The sequence below is a fragment of the Ovis aries genome, chromosome 15, assembly GCF_016772045.2.
Source record: "Ovis aries strain OAR_USU_Benz2616 breed Rambouillet chromosome 15, ARS-UI_Ramb_v3.0, whole genome shotgun sequence".
Taxonomy (NCBI): Eukaryota; Metazoa; Chordata; class Mammalia; order Artiodactyla; family Bovidae; genus Ovis; species Ovis aries.
Genome location: NC_056068.1, coordinates 51,942,471 through 51,964,048, shown reverse-complemented (window position 1 = coordinate 51,964,048; position 21,578 = coordinate 51,942,471). Strand labels below are relative to the sequence as shown.

Genomic DNA, 21,578 nt, shown 5'->3' with positions numbered 1-21,578 from the left:
TTTTAAAAGATGATTTTAAAGAATGAGTAGGAATTGGGAAGAGGAAGGAAGGTGTTCAAGATAAAGAGAAATCACAGAGGTGAAAGTGTTGGGGGAAGCACCCTTTGCGGAAAGCACCCTTGAAAGAGGCCCCTTTAATTCCTTCTTCTTCCAAGTAATTTCTCCATTTGATGAATGGATTTGCATAGTACACAATATGCAGCTTTTAGACCATAAGATCTCTAAAGATAAAACATATTGCTTACACAGAGCACTTGATAAATATGAATTTAGCTTCAGAAGAGAATGAGGCTGTTTATGTGTTGATGCAAAATGCCAAGTTAAAACATTAAAAACATCTGAGGTAAGAGATGCCTATGTAATATTGCTCTTTAGAATGGTAGGAATAGTCACACCCACCCAGGTGATTACAGAGATCAAAGCAGCAGGGAAGAATTGATTCATAAAGTTCTGGAGGGAGCACAAAATAATTATAGTTCCAATCCTCAGATGTTCCTTTAAAGGTTATTTTAGGAAACATAATGAAGACCTGGTACACATCAGAAAGAAAAATCGCCACTCATTTTTATTTGCAGTTTTTCTACTTGGTATTAGCTACTCTTTTTGTGTACTAAGGTTCTGGATTACCGGTGGAGAGGGCCTTAGCAGACCTGACAAATTACTTTTAAAATCAAATATTAAAAAAGAAAAATCAAAGTTGTTTCCATGTCACAACTGAGGTTTTTACCATTTCATTTTAGGTGTGTGTTCTAAAATCTTTCTGCTACTTGGTTGACAGGAACTAGACAGAAATAAATTTTGATGGAGAAGGAGATTCGAGGATATATCTGTTGTCTTGATAGGCCAGAATAGATGAAGACTTAAGAATCTCTTTTCCTCCCCTCAATTTATCCTAGTTCATTCAGCAATTCATCCCTGGGTTTGAGAAGGCAATTGTTTGATCCTGTCATTTCTATAGCTAAGTAAATAACCCTCAAATAATGAGAAAATGTACATAAATGTGTTTTGTGAATGGTATGGCTCGATACACAAATTTAATAACTTTTTATTATTAACTTGGAAGTATTTTTTATACGCGTTTTCAAAAGTGTCTCTTTCAAGGGCAAGGATTACTTTTTCATATGCTGTCCTATAGTATGGTGAGTTGTGACTGAAGTATGGTAGGGGTTGATGCCAAATTCTCTAATTTGACAATTTATTCGATAATTCTTAACATTTATTTATCTTTTATTAATAGACTTTATTTTTTAAAAGTTTTAGATTTACAGAAAAATTGAGAGTATAGGAAATCCCCATGTGCCTCTCCTCACCCCCAGTTTCCTCTATTACCCTGCATTAGTATGATATGTTTGTTACAATTAATACCTGAATATTGTTACACTGTAATTAACTAAAGTCCATATATATTTAGATTTCCTTAGTTTTTGCCTAATGTCCTTTCTCTGTTCCAGGATCCCATTCAGCTTAACAGTTTAGTTATCATGTTAGTGTGTCCACATTACTCTTGGTTGTCACATCTTCTTGAGCTCCTCTTGAGTGTGACATTAGTTTTGGGGGCTCATCTTCACTTTGGGGGTCATGAACTGGGTTGAAAGTTATGGATTCTCTTCACAGAAAAATAGGCAAGCTGTAGATGGCTAATTTAAGGGAGGTCTACCCACAGCTGATTCAGAAACCCTGCTTTAGAAGAAACAGATGATCCTTAGAATATCCACTTCCCCACATCAGGGCCATGCTCTATCTCCAATTTGCTGTGTGACCTTTCTGCAAACCCATTTCCTACATGAGCCTCAGTTACACCAGCTGTAAAATGGAGCATCTGGTTTACCTGATATCTAAATCCTTTTCTATCACAGTAGAAGGTGGGGTCACCTAGAGCTGTCCATATCTGAACAACAAAGATTGGTAACAGAAGACCATAACAGGTCAGGCAAAGAAAGTGAATAGGCTTATCAACAGGAGTTGTGGAGGTCCAATGGGGGAAAAGACAAAACCTGGGTTCCACTTTATGACTGTGGATTTTGTAAGTCATTTCCTTCCCATGAGCTTCTGTTTCTTCATCTGCAAAAAATATGAAAGCCCTGCTTCTGGTAGTTAAGAAACTCCTCGGAACAACAGCGGAGACTGTACCAAGAAGGGTATCATGCAAGGAATTAGAAGAAAAAAAAGGAGAAAGTGGGTGAAAGGCGGATGTGAGGAATGAGAAGCAAGGTTGAGGGCTCAGGAAAGAGGAACCATCTGCACACCTAAGGCCTTCCGACTTCACCTGCACTTGTCTGGGTCAATTCTCTTTCCTTTCCGGCTCCGCCTCCGCCCCAATTCCCACCCCTCCTCTCCCCTCCCCTCAGGCTGGGCCTGGCCACACTTCGCATGGCCGCCAAGCTCAGCCGCTTTCCACCACGCGAGGGTAGCGCGCGCGCTCTGGCGCCGCCAACTCACTCCCATCTCTGCCTGCCCTTGACCTCTTTCGATTGGTTCATCCAGTAACTGACGTAAGTGCTCCCTATTCCACCTCCAACAGTTCCTCCAGCCTCCGCCCCACCACCTCCCTGCATCTTCCCAAGCCGGTGGAAACCTAACCACCCCTGATCTCCGCTGAGCGGGCGGAACCGGGAAAGCAGGCAGAACCAGGAAGGCGCAGTCTGTGGCGCGCACGCGCACGCACGCACGCACGCCGGGGCTGGCTGGGCGGCAGGCTCGCGCCCGGGCTCGCCCCGCGCCGCGCCACAGGCTCGCGCACTCAGCAGGTTGGGCTGCGGCGGCGGCAGCTGTGGAGCTGAAGCGCTGCGTGTGAGAGGTCCCAAACGCTTCTGCGGCTTCCACTCCGCCACCCTCACCTCAGTTTCGGTGCCGGGTGCTCAGAGGGGAAAGGCGCTAGCCTTGGGATCCCCCCCACCCCTAGCACACCCCTGGCTGCTTCCGACACCGCCTTCATTCCCTTTCTAGCTGCGGGCCTCGCCAGGTGCTAGGCGACTCCGAGGGGAGGCGACGGCGACGGCTGCCTGTCTGTGTAGAGGAGCCCTGCTCTCCAGCCTTGCTCCACCGCCGGGCCCTGCAGGGGCCGAGAGAGCTCGGCGCCGGCCCTTACTCTAGCCTCTTCGTCAACCGGTTGGAGCGGCGTCGGTCCGGGAGGTCTCTGGGCTGAGGCGGCGGCAGCTTCTCCGGCTCCATCATGTCCGCGGGCGGAGACTTCGGGAATCCGCTGAGGAAATTCAAGCTGGTGTTCCTGGGAGAGCAGAGCGGTGAGTGCGCGGCTCCCCCACTCCTGGCAGCTGGCCGTGGCTTCCCCGCACCGCCCCCCAATGCGGCCCTTCAGTCCGTGGAGGCTCCCTGCGGGCCTCGCGTTAGCGCTCGGTTCTACCCCCCGCAGCCCCTGCCCGTATTCGGTTCGCCGACCCCTCTTCGCCACCCGTTCCTCTTCCCGTGATCCGTCGCTCGGATTTTGACCCTTCAGTCCACGGGCTCCGTTCCCCGCAGCCCGGCCCTCTCCAGTCGATCTGCCCTCCCCACTCCTCACCCCGCCCAGCCCCAGCCTGCTGTCCATCCCTTTCTTCCTCCGGTCTCCGTCGTCTCGCCAACCCCAGCTCCCTCCCTTGAGCCCCACCCTTGTTCCTTGCTCTTATCTCAGTTGGTCTGCTCTGTGAGGCCCACCCGGGAAGCCCCACGCTGGGTAACCGGCCCTCTTCAACCTTGTGCTAGGAGGGTGGGATCTGGGCGTTGTTTTCCCCAGAGGTTTAGCCGCGAGAGGTGCGGGTCTTACCGAAGGTGGGAAGTAGGTGGGGGGGGAGGTCCTAGGAAATTATTGGATTGTTTTCACCTGGGTGGGGGAATTGGCCGGGGTTTTGGAGGATATGTATCTGAATTGGAGGGGACTTGAGGATGGAGTGGTTGGTGAGTGAGGGAGTGGCGGCGGCAGTGGCGATTTTTGCCCCTTGGGTTAGGCTGTGGCTCGTTGGAAAACCTCGTTTTTTTCTCTTGACTTTCATCCCTGACGATCCTTTCGGCAGTGTTCATGCCTTTCCAATCTCTGCCAGATGCTATGTCATGATCGTTTTACTTGGAATTTTTCACATCACACCTCTCCTTTTTCTGCTTCAACGCGAAGCAGCATCTGATTCTCCTCACGGTGGTGCAGACAGGAATTACTGGGGAGGTGTTAATTATTCCATTTCATTAGTATTTTCCAAATATATATCAATATTTAGGATTACTTTGAGAGACAGGTTTAGAATAATGAACATCTTTGTTTTGTAGGATTTCATTTGGGCTTTGGGAGTAGAGAAGAGAGTAGAGAAGAAATCGATTCATCCACTTGTTATCTAAATTAGATTTGAATATGTAATATCATTTTGACTAAATGATTCTTGTATAGTTAATATTAGTTCGTATCTGATGAGTGAAATTGTTGTGTCATTTACCTGGTCAAACTTGTGCTGTCATTGTACTACAAAGTAATACAAATTAGGTATAAGGTTCTAATTTTGTGATGACCGTTTCTAAAATTACTTCTTATGGTAATTCTAATTTTATGCTATATTATGTAAACTTCATACTCTGTAGTTTAGCGATTATCATGCTCTGTTGTTTCTCTCACATTTTTCTTGTCTTTAAAATTGAGTCATTGAGAGATTAATTAGTTTCTCCCGAGTCATCAGACAGTTGAGTTATCTGCTAGATATTTTAGGTTAGGCTATAGAAAACATTTATTTCTTTTGATGGAAAAGAAAATAACTGATAGATAGCAAATAAATTCGGAGCTCTTATTACTACTTTGAACTATTTATACTAATTGGAATGGCATTAAAATAGGTTAATAATAGTTGCAAAATTGCTTCCAGTTGGTCTTGAGGAATTGTTTTTTTCCTTTCATAAATAATCTTTTCTCCCTGACCTCTTATCAAGTCTCCTCGTTGCGTATTTTTCCTTTATGTATTTCCAAGTAAATATAAACTTGTTCCTTTAAATAACTTACTGAAACCTCTGAGATTGATCCCTGTCTATGTATTTTATGACATTTTCAAGACAGTGCCATACATAAAATACACCTATTGGTCATTATTGATAAATAGGACACACATACACATACACACACAAAGTGCTTATGGTGCACTCTAGGGATTTGATTGCCTGCCTTACATTGTGATGCAGAGCTATTCAGTTTGCATGAAAAATACATTAATCTCTGTCTTAGGAAGATTTTAGTATGAATAGAGACCATAATTTAAGAATCTGCAAGTTTCCTTTGAATTTCTTGAGTATTTATATTCTAATTCACATTGCAGAGTTTTATGGCTTCTCATTTAATTTCTTAAATCTTAACTAACTCCCCTTCCTTCCACCGTCTTAAATTTTTTGTAACTAGACTTGATTTTTTAGAGCAGTTTTAGATTTACAGAAAAATTAAGATCTTGCAGAGTTCCCATCTAGCCCCACCCGGATTCCTCTATTGTTAACATCTTGGTCGCATTTGTTATTGTTAATGAACCAATATTGGTACATTATTAAGTAAAATATATAGCTTATTCAGGTCTTCTCAATTTTTATCTCTTTGTCTTTAAACATTCAATTCAGGATGCCACATTACATTTGGTTGTCCTGTCTCCTTAGGCTCATCTTAGATTTTTTTTTTTAGCATTGTGTTTACATGCTTTTTAACTCTGTAGAACTGTGAGATTTATTATCTTTTGAGACCACTGTATTGCTCAGTAATACCGTCCATTGGCATTGGAAAGATTGATCTCTGTTTTCACAGGCAGTGTCTGTAGTTTTCTTATGCATTAGCAAAAGTCTAGAGTCCATGTCATCTTGATTTAACTCATGAATTTTTTATTTTTAGGTTTTAGAATTCCACAGTTCATCTTTCAAAGACTAATCTGTAGCAAAGCCTTGTCTCTTTAATAGCATTTACCATATTTCTAATTCTTACTTGTGTTTATTTTTGTCTGTTTCCCACAACAGAATGCAAGTCCCATGAAGATTAAAAATTATTTTTTTGTTCATTGTATCCCCAGTGCCTAGAAGAGTGCCAGGCTTATAGCAGGTACTCAGAATGAATGATGATTAAATCTAATAGTAACCAAAGCCAAAGTCATCTTTGTTATGGTGAAGTCTACATTTTTTCCTTATGCAATTAATAGTAACAGTAACTCTTTTGGGAGGGGAAGGCTGCACTGCATGATTTCTGGGCGCAACCCGGGATTGAACCCAGGCCAGCCAGTGAAAGTGCGGGGTCCTAACCACTGGACTGCCAGTGAATTCCCAACAATAACATTTTGTACTTAAATTGTTTGATTGTGTATGGGGATAGTACATATGCTCAGGGGACATGGATTCCAATAATTTACATACAGCCTTTATCATGGCATGTAAAAAAAGTGACCATAATTTTATATGTTTTTTTTTAGTTGAACAAAATTAGTTTTGTATTGTTAAAGTTATTTTAAATTATTTTCTTTTATTATAGTGCCTAAAATGTGTCAAATAATTATTAAAGACAGATTCATGGAACAGATTTGAAGTTAGATAGACTATTTTATTTAGCTTTTCAAAAATTAAGGATCTCTGCTGTATAGTGAAGATGAATTGTTTAGTATTACGAAGTCTCATACTGAATTAATGACTTCAGTCTTGGTAATCTTACTGTAGTAAACTTTTGTGGTTTCTTTGTATTTCAGTAGTATTGATGATTTAATAAAGAAATGTTGAAATACACATCTTAAATCTGTGTATTTAAGTTTTATTTGAGGAACCTCTTTTGTTACTACTTTCGATCATTGTCTTGAAATGCAGAGGCACTTCTAAGAATGTCATGATAGTTTAGAGTAGAAAATAATACAAACAAATGTTATGAGTTACAAATTAGGAAGTGTAATCTCAAAAAGAAACACATACCTGGCTTAGTACTGCTTATTTTTTTACTTATTACCTTTTTTACATTAGTTGTTTTGAATTGTAGTATGCAGTGTTGGAAAAAAAAATCTTAATATCAGAGACAAGAAATACTGAACTGTTTTGACTGGCTAGGTCAGTGCTCTTTGTTTCTTCTTAAAATCCTGTTACACTTTCACAAATTGTTGAGGCTTCTAAAGAGCTTTTTATATCCCTGTTTACTGCATCAAAAGTTAATTGAGAAAATTTTAAAATATTTATTTCATCTAAAAATAATAGTATAAAATCTATTACATGTTGACATAATCATTTTAATGAAAGAGAACTATTTTCCAAACAAAAATTTAGTGAAAGAGTCTCATCGTTTTGCATATTTGCAAATCTCTGTAATAGCTGATGTATTAAACGTCATCTGGTTCTAATAACTGCTTCTGCATTCAGTCTCTTATAGTATCACACACCACATAGGCTCTGAGAAACTCCACTATACACTCATGAGAGAATGAAAGTGATAAAAAGCCAAATAACATCTTGATATTCCGAAAATGGTTTTGACCCTCAGGAGAGTAGTGGGCCCAGCCAAAGGGTCCTAGAGATCCTTGGTGGACCATATTTTGAGAACTACTAGGTTCTAGATAATATTAAACCAGTTGTATCTTATAGCTTCATATTGTATTTAGAACAGAAGGAATTTTTTCCATATCTTGTTCTGAAATGGTAAAGCTAATCAGTAGAGCTAGTAATTATGAGCACTGTGTCTGGGTTTCATATTTTAACTCTAATCACTGATGAGGGGCAAATTATTGACTTCTTTTTCTATAAAATAAAAATAATAGGACCTATCATATACAGGTACTGTGGAGATTAAGTTAGTTACTAAAAGGTAAAGTATTTAGAAGAGTGCCTGGCACTGAAAACTGCTATGCGGTCAAGTAGTTTAATATGAGCCTACTCTTAAGAAATAAACATTTCATCATGGAAGATATATATAATGGGATTCCCAGATGGATCAGTGGTAAAGAATCCACCTGCCAGTGCAGGAGACACAGGAGATTCAGGTTTGATTCCCTAGGTCAGGAAGAGCCCCTGGAGGAGGAAACAGCAACCAGCTTTATTATTCTTGCTGGGAAAATCCCATGGATAGAGAAGTGTGGTGGGCTACAGTTCTTGGGGTCACAAAGAGTCAGACATGACTGAGTACAGTATAGTGTGATGAGTGCAGTTACTTTGAAAGGTATAAGTAAAAGGTACAGAGAAGTGACAGAGGAGTATGGTGTTTCGGGAAAGGTACGTTGTAAATATGACTAATAGTTTAAGCATCTTCTAGTTGAAATTCTTGAATTAGAGCTTCCAAAGTTGAAGGAGATACTTAAGAAGTCAATCCATTTCTGTTAGGACTTTAAACTGGACCACTTTTTTTCTCCCCTAACTTTATTTTTAACTGTTAATACAGTCACATATTTCACAAATCAAAATTATATAAAATTATATTCAAGAAAACCTTACTACGGCTTCTGTTCGTGTGACCTCATTCCTTATTTCCTCCTCCATTAGTAATTATATATATATGTTATATATACTCTGGGATTTTTTTATGCAAGCACAGGCAAATACGAATATAATTTTTTATTCCTCCTTTCATAAGATGGCAGATTTTCTTCAGAACTTGAATGTATCAGGTTTTCTCTCAGTTTGATCTGCCTGGGACATCTCCCCCAGAATCTTACAATCCTTTCTAATTTATTTGCCTGACCTTCAGCGTCTCCCAAAGTTTGCTCAAATTCATATCCACTGACTTTTCTATCCAACCATATTATCCTCTGCCACCCCCTCCTCCAGCCCTCAGTCTTTCCCAGCATCAGGGTCTTTTCCAGTGAGTCGGCTCTTTGCATCAGTGTGGCCAAAGTACTGGAGCTTCAGCTTCAGAATCAGTCATTCCAGTAAATATTCAGGGTTGATTTTCTTTAAGATTGACTGATCTTCTGCTGTCCAAGGTACTCTCAAGCATCTTCTCCAGCACCATAATTTGAAAGCATCAATTCTTTGGTGTTCAGCCTTCTTTATGGTCCAAATCTCACATCCATACATGACTACTGGGAAAACCATAGCTTTGACTATAGGGACCTTTTTCGGCAAATTGATGTCTCTGCTTTCTATACTAGTTACCCTCCATGAGTGATGTACAGCTGTCAACCTTTATTTTTATTTTGAGGTTTTCCTTGTCTCTCATGTGCATGGATTCCTTGTTTCTCAGATTACATTTTTCTTCTTTATTGTTCACTCCCTCATTATGTAAACCTATCTACCAGTAAGTAGCTTCCTAATAAAAGGAACGTGTTCAGTTGAGATGCTCAGTTGTGTCTGACTCTTTGCGACTCCATTGACTGCAGCACACCAGGCTTCCCTGTCCATCACCAACTCCTGGAGCTTACTGAAACTCATGTCCATTGAGTCAGTGATGCCATCCAACCATCTCATCCTCTGTCATCCCCTTCTCCTCCCGCCTTCAATCTTTCCCAGCATCAGGGTCTTTTCCAGTGAGTCAGTTCTTCCCACAAGGTGGCCATAGTATTGGAGTTTCAGCTTCAACATCAATCCTTCCAATGAATATTCAGGACTGTTTTCCTTCAGGATAGACTGGTTGGATCTCCTTGCAGTCCAAGGGACTCTCAAAGAGTTTTCTTCAACACCGCAGTTCAAAACCATCAATTCTTCAGTGCCCAGCTTTCTCTATAGTCCAACTCTCACATCCATACGTGACTACTGGAAAAACCGTAGATTTGAGTAGACAGACCTTTGTTGGCAAAGTAATGTCTCTGCTTTTTAATATGCTATCTTAGTTGGTCATAACTTTTCTTCCAAGGAGCAAGCGTCTTTTAATTTCATGGCTGCAGTCACCATCTGCAGTGATTTTGGAGCCCAGAAAAATAAAGTCAGTCACTGTTATTGTTTCCTCATCTATTTGCCATGAAGTGATGGGACCAGAGTCAGACTTTGTTTTTTTGGGCTCCAAAATCACTGCAGATGGTGACTGCAGCCATGAAATTAAAAGATGCTTACTCCTTGGAAGAAAAGTTATGACAGCATATTCAAACCTAGACAGCATATTCAAAAGCAGAGACATTACTTTGCCAGCAAAGGTCTGTCTAGTCAAGGCTATGGTTTTTCCAGTGGTCATGTATGGATGTGAGAGTTGGACTGGGAAGAAAGCTGAATGCCGAAGAAATTATTCTTTTGAACTGTGGTGTTGGAGAAGGCTCTTGAGAGTCCCTTGGACTGCAGGGAGATCCAACCAGTCCATTCTAAAGGAGATCGGTCCTGGGTGTTCATTGGAAGGACTGATGCTAAAGCTGAAACTCCAATACTTAGGCCACCTCATGCAAAGAGTTGACTCGTTGGAAAAGACTCTGATGCTGGGAGGGATTGGGGGCAGGAGAAGAAGGAGACGACAGAGGATGAGATGACTGGATGGCATCACCTACTCGATGGACATGAGTTTGAGTGAACTCCCAGAGCTGGTGATGGACAGGGAGGCCTGGCGTGCTACGATTCATGGGGTCGCAAAGAGTCGGACACGACTGAACGACTGAATTGAACTGGTGGGACCAGATGCCATGATCTTAGTTTTCTGAATGTTGAGTTTTAAGCCAATTTTTTCACTCTCCTCCTTCACTTTCATCAAGAGGCTCTTTAGTTCTTCACTTTCTGCCATAAGGGTGGTGTCATCTGCATATCTGAGGTTATTGATATTTCTCCCAGCAATCTTGATTCCAGCTTGTGCTTCATCCAGCCCAGCGTTTCTCATGATGTACTCTGCATATAAGTTAAATAAGCAGGGAGACAATATACAACTTTGACATACTCCTTTCCCAATTTGGCACCAGTCTTTTGTTCCCTGTCCAGTTCTAATTGTTGCTTCTTGACCTGCATACAGATTCTTAGGAGTTCTCGCAGAAGATGAGCATGTGTCCTTCTACTCCACCATCTTGGAGAAAATCCCAAAAAGGAACATGGGAGAAAGTTTTTTTAGACCTTGTATATCTGAAAATGTGTTTGTACAGCCCTTCCACTGAAGTTTGGTGGCGTTAGAATTTTAGGTTGGATGTGTTCTTTCTTCAGAAATTTGAAGACATTAATATATTGTCTTGTAGTGTCTAGTGTTGCCATTATAACTCTTCGTCTTTTGATCTTTCATGATAATGTGTTTGTTTTCATTTTATATGCTGAGTAATAGGTATAAATCCTTTCAAATTGGAAACATAAGTTTAGTTTCAGGAAAATTTCTTAACTAATGTGATATTCTGTTCTCCATTTTCACTCTGGAATTCTTATTAGACCTTGTGGATTGATCCTCTAACTGTATCTTATCTTGTCCCTTTTTCATTTGTTTCTGTTTTAATTCTCAAAAGATTTTCTCAACTTCTATTACATTTTATTTGTGCTATCATTTTAATTTCAAAGATCTCTTTGTTTTCTGATTGTCTCTGTCTGTAGAATCTTTTTTGAGTCTAGCATCTTCTCTTGTCACTAACATTTTTTTATTGAAGTATAATTGATTTTCAGCATTTGTTAATCTCTGCCATATCTCTTGTCATTTTGAGAACATTAAAGGGATATGACTTTCTCATTACTCAGTTTTTTATAAATTGCTTTTCACTTTTTATTCTGGTTTTTTAATTTCTTGTTTGATGTGGTCCTCAGAGAACTAGTAATTCTTAACTGTCTGCCTTTTTTAAGAGTTGAACACAAAAATTTGCTTTTAAGCTCTTATGTGGGTTTATTGGGCGTCTCTGTAGGACAATTTGCCTGATTTCTTTTGGGGGAAAGTCTCTGATGTTAGCTCTTTTAAGTCTTTTTGCCAGTCACATTTCTTAAAGAAGAGTTGTCCAGTGTTTTGCTGGAGAGGATAAGCTTGGTTGCCAGCTTTCTTGGAGCTGAATGGAGATGTGTACTTTAAATTAGAAGGTGAGTTAAGTTGTTTATAATAGGGAAATAGAGAATGTGATTTAGACAGATTTTAGGCCACCTCTGGACTAAAAATATTTTGACCTATAGTTCCTTTTCACAAAAAGACTGAGTTCGTTTAGTTTTAGATAAAGCATTCCTTTTGTACTTCCAAAATTCTTAACACTTTCCTCTCCAGAATATTGTACATTTGTTTTCAAAGTTTTTACTGTAATGTTCTTGTCTTTTATGTAAACACAATCTAAATGGTTACTTCAGTCTCAATCTGATAGTTCTTAAGGCTGCACAAAATCCATCTTAGATCTTTTAAATTTCTGTCCTTGGTGTCTAGCATAATGTCCTTCATATAGGCAACCATACAATATTGAATCTGTCCAGTCATTAGGAAACTGAGTAAATAGGACTTTCTTTAAGAAGATGACATAAGCACCAGCATATTGACATTAAGTAAATAGAACAAAACAGGATGGCTATTGCAGTTATTAATTTGTAAACCTCTTATGTTTGTTTATCAAGTTGTTTAATATGGAATGTTTATTTCCTTTGGTTCATGAAATTTTTATAGTTAATGTGATGTGGCGGAAAAGTTGAAGGGCAAGAGTAAGGGATACTGAACTATGATCTTTGCTCTACCACCTTATATATTATGTGCTCTTAGAGTTTATTTTAATCTCTATGTAAAATGAGAAGAATCTACCCATATAATTTGGCCTGCATAGATGATCCTCTGTAGGCTCCATGCAGGGATTTACTGTCAGTACCCTCTCTATTCCTACCAATTTAATCCTCACAAAGCCTCCAGAAATTGAAAATAGTTCCTCTCCACAGAAAGACTTGAGTATGTTTAGTTTTATATGGAGGATTCTTTTTGTACTTTCAAAATTCTTAAAACTTTCCTCTCCAAAATATTGTACATTTGTTTTCAATATATTTACTGTAGTATTTAGTCTTTTATGTAAAAACAATCGAGGTAGTTATTTCAGTCTCAGTCTGATTGATATTCTTTCCTATATGTTTGTTTATTTGACTGTCGGGTCTTACTTGCATCATGCAGGATCTTTTGATGTGGTGCATGGACTCTCTAGTTGTGACATGCAGGTTCAGTCATTGCAGCATGTGGGCTCTCTAGTTGCAAGGCATGGCCTCCGAGTGCTCAGGCTTAGTTGCTCTGCAGCATGTGGGATCTTAGTTCCCCCATGAGGATTGAACTTGCCTCCTCTGCACTGCAAGGCGGATTCTTAACCACTATTTGTTCTCATTTTACCATGAGGAAATTGAGGCGCAGATAGGTTCAAATAACTTTTCTCAGTAGTGTTGAGTTGGCCAAAAAGTTAATAAAAGACACATTTTTCATTTTCACCAGGTACTTTATTGAACAGCCTATTCACTGTTTTGTTCCACTACCTTCTACCATTTTTAAGGCAACTTCATAATTCCGTCTTCTCAAAAAACTTTTTATCTTTTTGAACAAAGAACTGTTCCAGGTGCCTTTTACAGTCTTCCAGGGAGTTGAGAGTTTTTCCGTTAAGAGAACTTTATAAAGACTGAAATAAATGGACATCTGAAGATACAGTGTCTGGTGAATATGGCAGATGAATCAGAACTTCCCAGCCAAGCTGTAGCATGTATCATCAGAGAAACATGCAGTCTTGCATTATCCTGATGGAAGATTGTGTGTTTTCTGTTGACCGATTCTGGATGCTTTTCCTTAAGTACTGCTTTCACTTGGTCTGACTGGGAGCAGTTCTTCTTGGAATTAATCATTTGATTTTCCAGAAGGAGTTCGTAATAGAGGACTCCCTTCTAATACCACTGTGTATACAGCATCATCATCTTTGAATGAAGACCAGCCTTTGGTGTGGTTGGTGGTGGTTCATTTTGCTTGTTCCACGATCTCTTCATTCCACATGATTGCACAGTATCTAGTTTTCATTGCCTGTCACAGTTTGTTTTAAAAACAGAATGTTTTTGGAGCCGATTATACAGAGTGAAGTAAGCCAGAAAGAAAAACACCAATACAGTATACTAACACATATATATGGAATTTAGAAAGATGGCAATGACGACCCTGTATGCAAGACAGGAAAAAAGACACAGCTGTGTATAACGGACTTTTGGACTCAGAGGGAGAGGGAGAGGGTGGGATGATTTGGGAGAATGGCATTCTAACATGTATACTATCATGTAAGAATTGAATCGCCAGTCTATGTCTGACGCAGGATACAGCATGCTTGGGGCTGGTGCATGGGGATGACCCACAGAGATGTTATGGGGAGGGAGGTGGGAGGGGGGCTCATGTTTGGGAACACATGTAAGAATCAAAGATTTAAAAAAATAAAAAAGAAAAAAGAAAAAGAAAAAAAAAGACCATCCGAAAAAAAAAGAAAAGCAAAAAACCAAAATAAATAAATAAATAAATAAAAACAGAATGTTTTAATAGAGATTTGCGTACAAAAATATGTGAACTTATATGGAACCCAAACATCAAAATGATTAACAAAACCAAGCTGATTGTCAGCCCATGGTTTTCAGCACTTGATTTAGATATTTTGAGTATATCAGCTATTTTCCACATGGTATAACGTTGATTGTTCTCATTTAATGTCTTTGCTTTGATTGCTATCAACTTCAACTGGTCTCCCCAACTGTGGAGCATCATCTATTGAGAAATCTCCAGCATGAAGCTTTGCAGACCACTTTTGACATGTTCCATCAGTCACGGCACCTTCTTCATACACTGCGCAAGTCTTTTTTGCATTTTAGTTGGTTTTTACCTTTATTAAAATAATAAACTTAATATGCCGAAAATGGTCCTTTTTTCTTCCGTCTTCAAAATGACTACACAAAAATTCATGAATTTTGATAATTTTTTTTAAATGCACACTGATATGACAGCTGTCACAGTACAATCTAATTTTGTTTTGAATGAAGTTAAAGATATCTGAGTGCTACTAGAGCCATCTTAATGGGGAAAAAAAGAATGAACCTTTTATTTGGCTAACCCTAATATATAGTTTACTAAGTGGCTACACTTGGGTTTTGGCTCAACAGTCTGGTTCTGGAGCTCTAGTACTGAAACACAAATCTGTACTACCCTTCCTTGATAAATTTTGTATAGGTGAAATATGTGCAGAAAGTACAGGATACTTTGGTGTTCCTGAAACAACAAGAGTGAAAAAACTGTAATCATCTGTGGAAAGCTGAACTATATGAAGTAAATCTGTTACATAAATTTAAGTGTTTCTCAGATATTTTGCTGTACTAGAATTTTGTAATTTATATGACAATTTTTAATACCTGTCACTTAAACTGTTAAGTAGATAGTAAGATAAACAAATTAGTTTTAAAATTCAGTGGCTTTGATAAAATTTGCTTTGTTGATGATTGTTACTGGCTAATACTGAATTATCAGAATCGCTTCAAAATGTTCCTTATACACAAGGAAAATTATAGGTTTATTTAATCATGGAATTAAAATGTGATATTCAAATGAGAATTGTTTAGTCACCTCAAGAAGCAAAAGTACAACTGAAAAAAGTTTTGAATTTGTAATATCTTACAGAAAAGATAGGGCTTCCCTGGTGGCTCAAAGGTTAAAGCATCTGCCTGGAATGCTGGAGACCGGGGTTCAATCCCTGGGTCAGGAAGATCCCCTGGAGAAGGAAATGGCAACCCACTCCAGTAATCTTGCCTGGAGAATCCCATGGAGGGAGGAGCCTGGTAGGTTATAGTCCATGGGGTCTCAAAGAGTCGGACATGACTGAGCGACTTCACTCACTCACTCACTCACTACAGAAAAGATAATAGCTTATTAATTTTCAGTTTAAGATCTGAACGATAGGAGAAAGGCTTAAGCTAAAACATGTGAATTTAAGTCATATATATGGAAGAATTTCCTGACTGAAAAGGTTGTAGAAGCATTAAGAGTGGGTTATGAAATCACCTGAAGATGCTTCCCTTTTTCAAACAGAGAAATGATTTCTTGGGAGAGCTAGGCATGTTCAGACAGAACCAGAAGTATAACTACAATGCTTACCATTCTATTTTGTGTTCTGCAGAACCATATTTGTTGATAATTAAATGTTCTTATTTGTTTCAGTTGGTCTTAACCTCAATATAAGCTTCATTTTATCAGACCTTCTGGTGATGGACTGAATAAATTTATTTATATAATATAGAATAAATTACATGACATGGATTGGGAGTGGGATAGGAAAAAAGGTATTAGAGTATAATGCTGTGTGAAGTTTTGTATGTATGGTTGCACAGGAGTGTTAGGTACAAATGCTGAAACTACTGTTGAACAAAAAATGAATAGCCACAGTGTTCAGTATGAGATTGGTTAGTGTTGGAAATGATCATTAAATTGCTTTTATATGGGAGGACATAATGAATGTTGTTGTGTAGTCACGAAGTTGTGTTCGACTCTGTTTCGATCCCATGCACTGTAGCCCTCCAGCTCCTCTGTCCATGGGATTTCCCAGGCAAGACTACTGGAGCAGTTGCCATTTCCTTCTCCAGAGGATCTTCCTGACCCAGGGATCAAACCCACATCTCCTGCATTGCAGGCGGTTTCTTTACTGCTGAGCCACCAGGGAAGGCATGTAATAAATGTACTAGTAGGGATTTTGAAAACTGTTTTGGAGAAATAAGCTTAGCCAAAGAGCTCTGAATGAATACAGAAGAAATGCTGTTTTAAAAGTAGATATGTTTAATATTTATGTGAAAAGGAGCTATTCTAATTTCTGGAAATCTTGTGACCATAAGTGGGTAGGAATATTTCCAAGAGGACTAAAATATGTCTTTACATTTTTATGTAAAGGAGCCACCTAAGTGGACTACTCTTTCTTTGAAATTTTGGGGTACTGTCCATGTAAGGAAGATACAACAACTTCAGTGCTTGACCAGATGAGACATTGAGATCCTGATCTACTATTTGGAGATTCTGTCTTTAAACAAAACAAAAACTAGTTGAAAATGTTAGTTTTAATGTAGATAGATGTATCAGTCTATAAAAATCTGAATTTTGTGTCCCATTTTAAGTAGTGTTTCCACAGTGTGAGTAATGAAGATAGCTTCCCATATAATACTTTAGAAATTTAGCTTTGTTTTTTGCGTTTTGTATTAAAGAATTTATCCTCCACACCTAAATAATATATACCTATATTGTAAGGTATGTTTATTGCCAGTTTTAAACCCCATGAGAGCAAAGCCTGTAGTTTTCTTATTTCTTATAACTTTAAAAAAAATTAGTATGCTGGAAATGTGTTTTAATAGAGTTGAAAGGAGGGTATTTTTGAGCTTTGCTTTTTTCTTTGGGTTTTTAGTTTTGATTATTTTATTGTATTATCAGAAGTATTTTTCCAAATCAGAAATTATCTGCTTAAATTCTGCCATGGACAGAAAAGTTAAGGTGCACATCAGAGAGACTATACTCACAGTTAAAAGAAAAACTTTAAGGCAGTGACAGAGACACTGTGATAACTGTTGCTTCATCCTCCTTCAAAACATGTGTCCTTTATTCTCCATAAAGAAGAACAAAACGTGTAATTTTTTTCTTCTGAATAGGCCAACTTATGCTTACTTGCGTTTTTCACTCTTAAAACTTTTTCATAGAAAATGTTAGTTTTAATGTAGATAGATGTATCAGTCTATAAAAATCTGAATTTTGTGTCCCATTTTAAGTAGTTTTTCCATAGTGTGAGTAATGAAGATAGCTTCCCGTATAATACTTTAGAAATTTTGCTTTGTTTTTTGTGTTTTGTTTCGCCTTTCACATTTAGATTTATAATCCACCTGAAATTGATATTTATGTGTTCTATCACATAGATGTCAGGTTTAGTTTTTTCAATATGGATGTGTAATTATCCCAACATCATATATTTGAAAACATTTCTTTTCCTCAGTGCTCTGCCATGTCAATTTTTTAATGAATGTCTGTCTGTAAATTCATTTTACAGACAGTCTGTTTCTGGAATTTCTGTTCTGATAATTGCTTTGTCTACTATTGCAACAATACAAAACCTACCCAGTATAACTTAAATATAAAAATTATTGATTTACCAGAGAGCAAATCCTCCCACCTTATTCTTTTTATTTAAGAATGGCTTGGCAATTCTGGACTTTTGCAACCATGGGGAAATTTTTTTAAATGGAGCTTAAATTTTTTAGTAAGATTTAAGATTTTCTTTTCTCTTTCTTATTTTTTCTTATATTTCTAGGACTGTGTACATTTCATTTAATGTTTCAAACTTATTAGCACAAATTATTCATGTTCTAATGTCTACAGAATCTGTCTGTAGTCATGCTTCATTAGTTTCTAATACTCGTTATCTGTACCTTTCATTCCTAGGTAAGATTTACTTAAGGTTTATAAGTTTAATTCTGGAGAAGGAAATGGCAACTCACTCCAGAATTCTTGCCTGGGAAATCCCATGGACAGAGGAGCCCAGCGGGCTACAGTTCATAGAGTCACAGAGTTGAATGCAACTGAGCACGTATAAATTTAATGTGTTTTTTTTTTCCCCCCAGAAAACTATTTACCAGCCTTGTTGATTCTCAGTCATGTGTTTTCTGTCTTATTTCTGCTTTTTATTTCCTTTCTTATGGTTTCTTTTGTTTATTTCCTGCTGTTTCTTAAGAGAGAAATATATAGCTCTGGGTATTTTTGTTGTCATTGTTTTCCTAATACATGCTGCATATAAGTGTGTGTGTATAATTGTATAAATTTCCCTTTAAGTACTGTTGTAGTACTGTTTTGGAGATTTGTTATGCAGCATTTTTGTTATTCAGTACAAAATGCTTTCTAATTTCTGATTTCTCTTGACTCATGGGTTATTTAGAAGTTATTACTTTCAAACACTTGGGGAGTTATTTTTTATAATTTTCTTTAAATTTTTGATGTCTAATTGTACTGTGGTCAGAGAATATATTTTCAGTGTTTTTAATTTTCTTGAGACTTTATTTATAGTCCATATGTTATGTCGGTTTTAATAAGTATTCCTTGTGTGATTGAAGAGAATGTGTATATATTAGGTGCAGAATTCAATATATGGTCACTGGATCAGTTTTGTTAATCAAGTGGTTCAAATATTCTGTGTCTTTTTTCAGTTTTTGTCTGTTCTATTATTGAGAGAGGTATGTTAAAATTTCTCATGATTGTGTCTCTGTATATTTATCCTTATAGTTTTTCCATTTTTAACTTGTGTTTTTGAGCCTTTGATATTAGGTGTGCACAAATTTGGAATTGTTGTTATGGTCTTGGTGGCTTGAACCTTTTATCATCATCAGGTATTCCACTATTTCTAGTAATGCTTTTTGCCCTTAAGTTTACTTTGATGTTATCCACTTGCCAATGCAGGAGATGTGGGTTCGATCCCTGTGTTGGGAATATCCCCTGAAGGAGGAAATTGCAACTCACTCCAGTATTCTTGCTGGGACATCCCATGGACGTAGGAGCCTAGTGGGCTACAGTCCATGGTGTTGCAAAAGTCGGACATGACTGAGTGAATGAGCATGGACTAATTAATGTACTTACTCTGATATTGGTATAGGTTTTGTTGGAGAATAATTACTTTACAATATTGTGATGCTTTCTGCCATACATCAACATGAATCAGCCACGGGTGTACCCATATCCTCTCTCTCTTAAGGGCTTCCCAGCTGGCACTAATGGTGAAGAACCTGCCTGCCAGTACAGATGCAAAAGATTTGGATTCAATCCCTGCATTGGGAAGATTTCTGGAGAAGAGCATGACAACCCACTCCACTATTCCTGACTAGAGAATTCCATGGAAGGGGAGCCTGGTGATCTATGTCCATAGAGTTGCAAAGAGTTGAACACAATTGAAGTGACTTAGCACACACACTCCCTTTTAAATCTCTCTCCCACCTCCCTCCCCAATCCACCCCTCTAGGTTGTCCCAGAACACTGGCTTTGGGTTCCCTGCATCATATAGCAAATTCCCACTGGCTATTTTACATATGGTAATATATGTGTCACAAGCTGTCATCAAAGATTGCCTGGAGAAATATTAGCAACTTCAGATATGCAGATGATACCACCCTTATGGCAGAAAGTGAAGAGGAACTAAAGAGCCTCTTGATGGTGAAAGAGGAGAGTGAAAAAGCTGGCTTAAAACTCAGCATTCAAAAACTAAGATCATGGCATCTGGTCCTATCATTTCATGGCAAATAGAAGGAGAAAAAGTGGAAACTGAGGCAGATTTTATTTTCTTGGGCTCCAAAATCACTACGGACAGTGTCTGCAGCCATGAAATGAAAAGGCGCTTGCTCCTTGGAAGGAAAGCTATGGCAAAGCTAGACAGCCTATTCAAAAGTAGAGACACCACTTTGCTGACAGAGGTCCGTGTAGTCAAAGCTATGGTTTTTCCAGTGGTCATTTGTGGATGTGAGAGTTGGACCATAAACAAAGCTGAGTGTGGGTCGGACATGACTGAGCGACTGAACTGAACTGAACCATGGTGCTGGAGAAGACTCTTGAGTCCCTTGGACAGCAAGGAGCTCAAACCAGTCAATCCTAAAGGAAATCAACCCTGATTCATGGAAGGACTGATGCTGAAACTGAAGCTCCAATACTTTGGCCACCTGATGCGAAGAGTCAGCTCATTGGCAAAGACCCTGATGCTGGGGAAAATTGAGAGTAGGAGGAGAAGGGGGCAGCAGAGGATGAGATGGTTGGATAGCGTCACTGACTCAATGGACAGGAGTTTGAGCCAACTCCAAGAGATAGTGAAGGACAGGGAAGCCTGACACGCTACAGTCCGTGGGATCACAAAGAGTCGGATTGGGACATGACCTAGCAACTGAACAACAACAATGTATGTGTTTCAGTACTACTCAAGTCATCCCGCCCTCTCCCTCCCCCATTCTTACCAAAAGTCTGTTCTTCATATCCTTTGTGTGCTAAGTCGCTTCAGTCATGTCCTACTGTTTGCTACCCTATGGACTATAGCCTACAAGGCACCTCTGTCCATGGGATGCTCCAGGTGGGAACACAGGAATGGTTGGTTGCCGTTTCCTACTCCAGGGGATCTTCACCAACCAGAATCAAACCTGCCTCATATTTCCTGCATTGGCAGGCGGATTCTTTACCAGCAGCATCACCTGGGAAGCTGCCCTGCAAATAGGATCATCAGTTCCACCTTTCTAGATTCCATGTATATATGTTAATATATGATGCTTGTTTCTGTCTGACTTACTTATTCTGTGTAATAGGCTTTAGGTTCATCCACTTTATTAAAACTGACTCAAATGCATTCCTTTTTATAGCTGACTAATAGTCCTTTGTATATGTACCACAACTTCTTTATCCATTCATCTGCCAGTGGACATTTAGGTTGTTTCTGTGTCCTAGCTATTGTAAATAGTGCTGCAGTGAACATTAGGGTACATGTGTCTTTTCAGTTATGGTTTTCTGAGGGTATATACCCAGCAGTGCAATTGCTGGGTCATATGGTAGGTTTTTTTTTTCCTAGTTTTTTAAAGAATCTCCATACTGTTCTCTATAATGGCTGTATCAGTTTGCATTCCCACCAACAGTGCAGGAGGGTTCCCTTTTCTCCATACCCTGTCTAGCATTTACAGTTTGTAGACTTTTTGATGATGGCCATTCTGGCTGGTGTGAGATGATGCCTCATTGTAGCTTTGATTTGCATTTTCCTAATATTGAGCATCTTTTCATGTGTCTATTAGCCATCCATACG

General features: G+C 38.8%; 1 protein-coding gene across 2 annotated transcripts in view; it reads left to right on the top strand.

The window, feature by feature from the left end:
- The first annotated feature begins 2,736 nt into the window (after positions 1 to 2,736).
- The window catches only part of RAB6A (RAB6A, member RAS oncogene family), an 83,473-nt gene continuing 64,631 nt past the window's right edge, over positions 2,737 to 21,578 (top strand). Inside the window, exons 1-2 of one of the 2 annotated variants that reach the window (XM_042232748.1) lie at positions 2,737 to 2,797; positions 2,947 to 3,242. In XM_042232748.1, coding sequence (XP_042088682.1) covers positions 3,173 to 3,242 — 70 coding nt within the window. In that variant the 5' untranslated portion in view covers positions 2,737 to 2,797; positions 2,947 to 3,172. Of the gene's footprint in view, positions 3,243 to 21,578 lie in introns of both variants that reach the window. The other variant, XM_060400007.1, reaches the window with a different exon arrangement.